We start from the raw sequence: 4,481 nt of genomic DNA on the forward strand, positions 1-4,481 counted from the left end.
GGTGTGGTCTGGTCTGGTTTGGCCTCTGTTGTTGGGGGCGGCTGTGATGTGCGATGCGGGTCGAGGGCTCCCCCGGCGGCGAGGGTGGTTATAAATGCGGGTGGGGAGGGGAGGGGGAGGGGGGAGGGGATCCAGCGAGGCAGTGGCGAAAGCGAATATTCTGATCGGTCCTCTCTTTTGGAGTGGGATTACGTGCTGCAGGATGGGTGATGGAGGTCGAGCACGGTTAGTCATGGGAATTTGCTAAGTGCACACATATATGTATTAGGTAAATGCTGGCTGTTGGATTAGAATTTGTGAGACTAATTGTGTGGTGCTGATTGCTTCGTGTATTTTGTTGTACTAATTGTTGGGTGCACGTAAGAAAGTTCTCGTTTGCTTGTTTAATAGTAGTATAGATGCGTGGTATATTGATGGACCAGCTGAGAATCGACGGATACTAGGATGCACGAACTATCCCACATACTCTAGATATATATACAGAAAAGCAAATATATAAAGTTACGCTGGAGCGTAAGGAATCTATACCGCACGTTATATGTTGCGATACGCGCATGTGTGTGTGTGCGTGTAAGAGAGAACCTTATCTACAAGAAAGTGTGAATCTCGATGCAAACAAACGGTTCAGATAGCAACCACCCCAGCTAGTGTTGATAGCAAATCCATGCCATATATATATATGTGTGTGTGTATGTATATATAAAGTTGATCTAATCTAACAACTTCTTTTAAAATCTTATGGAGAGTGCTCTCTGCCGGCACGCCGGTCAAAACTTTTGGCAGGCCGCGCGTGGGCCGTCCGATCCGCTAACTGCACGCGGGCCGCATCGTTAGATCTCCATGCAGCAAAATTTCTCGACGCAAGAAATTTTGTCTATGATGCAGCAATTTTCGTCCACGGTTGCAACAAAAATATAGTTATAGCAAAATAAATATCAACGTGGTCGTAACAAAAAAAACGAAGTTGATGATGCGTGGTAGCAAAACAAAATAAGGGTTGTAGCAAAACAATCCGGTAAACTCGGGTTGCAACTCTGGCGAACGTGTATGCAACTTTTTTAGTGAACGGTTGCAGAAAAAAATGATAGCGGTTGTAGCAAAAAAATCGGTTGTAGTAAAAAATCCGACGGACTCAGGTTGCAACCAAACGTATATGCAGCTTTTATTGGACAAATGTAGCAAATTTAAACGATCACCACAGTAAAAAAATATTGCATGAACATACACACGGGTCACGCGCGAGACGCGTGGACAGCGAGCGAGCGGGGCACCACGAAGGGAAACGCCCTTGGGAAACGTTTCTGACCGATGCGCCGGCAAAATCATTCGACCGGCCGCACGCGACCCCGCGCGACCCGCTGACTGGGCATGCAATATTTTTCGTCTAAATTTGTTGCAACCAGCGTCATATTTGCTGCAAGCGTTTTTTCTATATTTGTCCAGAAAAAAAGTTGCATATACGTTTGGTTGCAACTCCAGTTCGTCGGATTTTTTATTACAATCGATGTTTTTTACTTTTGCTACAACCGTGTTAATTTGTGCTACAACCGGCATCATTTTTTGCTGCAACCGTTCACTAAAAAAGTTGCATACACGTTCACGTAGATATTTGTTACAACCGGCGTTTGACTTTTGCTACCACGCACCATCAGTTTTGTTTTTTTGCTATGATCACGTGGATATTTTATTTGCTACAAATTTTATATTTTTTTGCAACCGTTAAAAAAATTGCTGCATCGCGTCGATATTTTACTACATCAGTGGAAAAATATTCCAACGATTCGGAGGGGGTTGATGGATCGTCCGCCTGCTCAACCATGTTATTCTGTCAACACTCGTGGACTTCGTAATATCCCGAACCGTGGGCCAACTCCCGGACCATCCCATGACGCCCGTACGCCCACAACCTCTCCTACCCACCTTCTTCTTCCCCACGGCGCCCACCCCCTCCACAACCTTCCTCTCACTAGATCTCGCTGCCACGCCTTGGCCGGCGACGGATCCCACCCTCTTTGCTTTACCCTTGTCCTCCCTTGGGCGCGTACCGCCATCCCATGCGTTCCACCACTGCGGCCTCGCGCCACCACGGCCGCCCTAATCTTCCACAACCTCAACCTCGCCGCGCCAGCCCCGCCTTTCACTACTTCAGTCTCACGCCTAACTTCCGTCCCCGCCTTCCACTGCTCCGGCCTTGCATTGTCCCGTCACTCTGCCGCAACCTTCCTACTCCCGACCGCCTTCTTCTTCCATAGTATGGTGAGTTCACCCAGCCGTCAAATTCACACTAGATTTGTGAAGATCGGCCTTAAATCCCATGGGCCCGGCATCCCCATGTCGCCGCCGGAGTCCAATCCTCCATCTCGGCGATTCTTCCCTCAAAACAGCGACTGGAGGCTGTGAAGAGACGAGTTGTCCATCACTCAGGCCGATTTTGACAACTCCATTCCAGGCGGGACCGGTGAGCGGCTCCCCCAGGTCGGTGTCGGATTCGCTGTTGCGGGCAACCTCCTCCCCGTCATGTTCCAAGGCAAAAGAGCATGCACTTCGGGTAAGCTCACCAGTGCCCGATCTCTTGTGTATAGAGCGCCAGCAATAGCTGGACGACAGTTCTTCTTCGGATTCACAACACCTGATGCGTGCACTGAGTGTGCGTGTTCAAATTTGTGTAGATAGAAAATTCGTGCGCTTCATTCTTTTGCTTTTTAGCTGTTTTGCAGGTCAGTTTATTCTTTTTGCAGGAGAGGGAATAACAACAAAAAAGACAGGAAGTTAACTTCCACCAGGATGCCTCTACTGTGACTACATCGATACAGCTCGCATTTTTTTGCAGTTCTGAAGACCCAAATTCTAATTAATAGAACTTCTTTTTTTCACTTCATTTACTCCTCTAGGGGTCCCGACGAGAACGACGAACTCGAGCGCATCACCTGATCCAGACAGTTGGGATTGTTTGGTGAGGGCTTGGGTCCCTCGTGCCCGGGCGGCCTATGAGTTCCCGCTGGTGAACTAGACCTCTGCCACCTCTTCCAACTCCCCTCCGCCGCTGGTGCAGTGCATTGTGACTCCACGTGCAGTGCAGATTGAGTAGTGCCCACCCGCCGTTCAACCGAAGCAGACCCAGCTAAGGTCCAATGAATCCACTACCCTCCTTCTTGTATATGTAAATTTGATTGGAAGCATTGAACCCTTGGTTCAGGCCGCGTATGTATATATATTGGATAAACCTTGGAGTACAAGAAAGAGATCGATGATCTCAGGAGTATGGTTATAGAGGGAGAGGAAGAAGAAATACAATAGGTTACAAGTTTAAACAAATATCTTCTATCATATACATATTCTAACACCCCCCTTCAATCTAAACCTCATGAACTTCTGCCAAGATTAAGATTGTACTTGAACTCATCCAACTCCTCGTAGTGAATGGTTTTGTGAATCTGTCAGCAAGTTGATCTCTTGTAGAAATTAACCAAAACTCGAGAAGCTTTCTAGCTATGCTTTCTTTGACAAAATGAAAAATCAACTTCAATATGTTTCATGCGTGCATGAAAGACAGGATTGACTAACAAATACTCCCTCCGTACCTAAATATAAATCTTTTAAGATATTTCACTAGGTGTCTACATACGAAGCAAAATGAGTGAATCTATACTCTTAAATATGTCTATATACATCCGTATGTAGTCCATTAGTGAAACCTCTATAAAGACTTATATTTAGGAACGGAGGGAGTAAGTTACATCAATATTATCACACCATAGTTTGGCAGCTTTTGGAGTTTTAATTCCAAACTCATAGAGTAGTGTTTGTATACACATTACTTCAGCTGTGGCATTTGCTAAAGCTTTATATTCAACCTCAGTGCTTGACCTGAAGATTGTAGCCTCCTTTTTTGCACTTCATGACACAAGACTGGTTTTCAGAAATACAACAAATTCACCAGTAGACCTTCTATCATCAACACATCCTGCCCCGTCTGCATAAGAGTAGGCAGTTACAAGCATAGAAGAGGACTTGGTAATCTGAAGTCAAAGCCCCTCCAAAAACTTAAGATACCTCAAAATTCTCTTCACTACAGTCCAATGAGTAGTGCTAGGGGCATGAAGATACTGACATACCTTGTTTACAACATAAGACATACCTTGTTTACAACATAAGAAATATTAGGACGTGTAAGTGTTAAGTATTGTAAAGCACCCACAACACTCCTGTGATTTGTTGCATCGTCTGATACAAGTACCTCTCCACTTTCAACTGAAAGTTTTTCTGAGCTTGAGATAGGTGTACTCACGGGTTTACAATTTTCCAATCCTACCCTCCTGAGTATGTCAGCTGTGTACTTTCCTTGTGTGAGAAGTATACCATATCTTATCTGTTTGACTTCTATGCCAAGGAAGTAATGAAGATCTCCCAAGTCCTTGAGAACAAACTCCAACTTGAGATCTTTAAGCAGACAAGTAGTAGCACTTGAACTTGAACTAGCA

General features: G+C 45.4%; 1 protein-coding gene across 1 annotated transcript; it reads left to right on the forward strand.

Annotated features, from left to right (window-relative positions):
* Positions 1–1,794: 1,794 nt before the first annotated feature.
* LOC123450518 lies at positions 1,795–3,315 on the forward strand. The gene is made up of 3 exons (XM_045127720.1): positions 1,795–2,256; positions 2,450–2,548; positions 2,707–3,315. Exons 1-3 carry the CDS (start codon positions 1,795–1,797, stop codon positions 2,797–2,799), a joined length of 654 nt encoding a protein of 217 aa, XP_044983655.1. The 3' UTR covers positions 2,800–3,315.
* The last annotated feature ends 1,166 nt before the right edge of the window (positions 3,316–4,481 follow it).

This window comes from Hordeum vulgare, chromosome 4H (assembly GCF_904849725.1).
Source record: "Hordeum vulgare subsp. vulgare chromosome 4H, MorexV3_pseudomolecules_assembly, whole genome shotgun sequence".
NCBI classification, from domain to species: Eukaryota; Viridiplantae; Streptophyta; class Magnoliopsida; order Poales; family Poaceae; genus Hordeum; species Hordeum vulgare.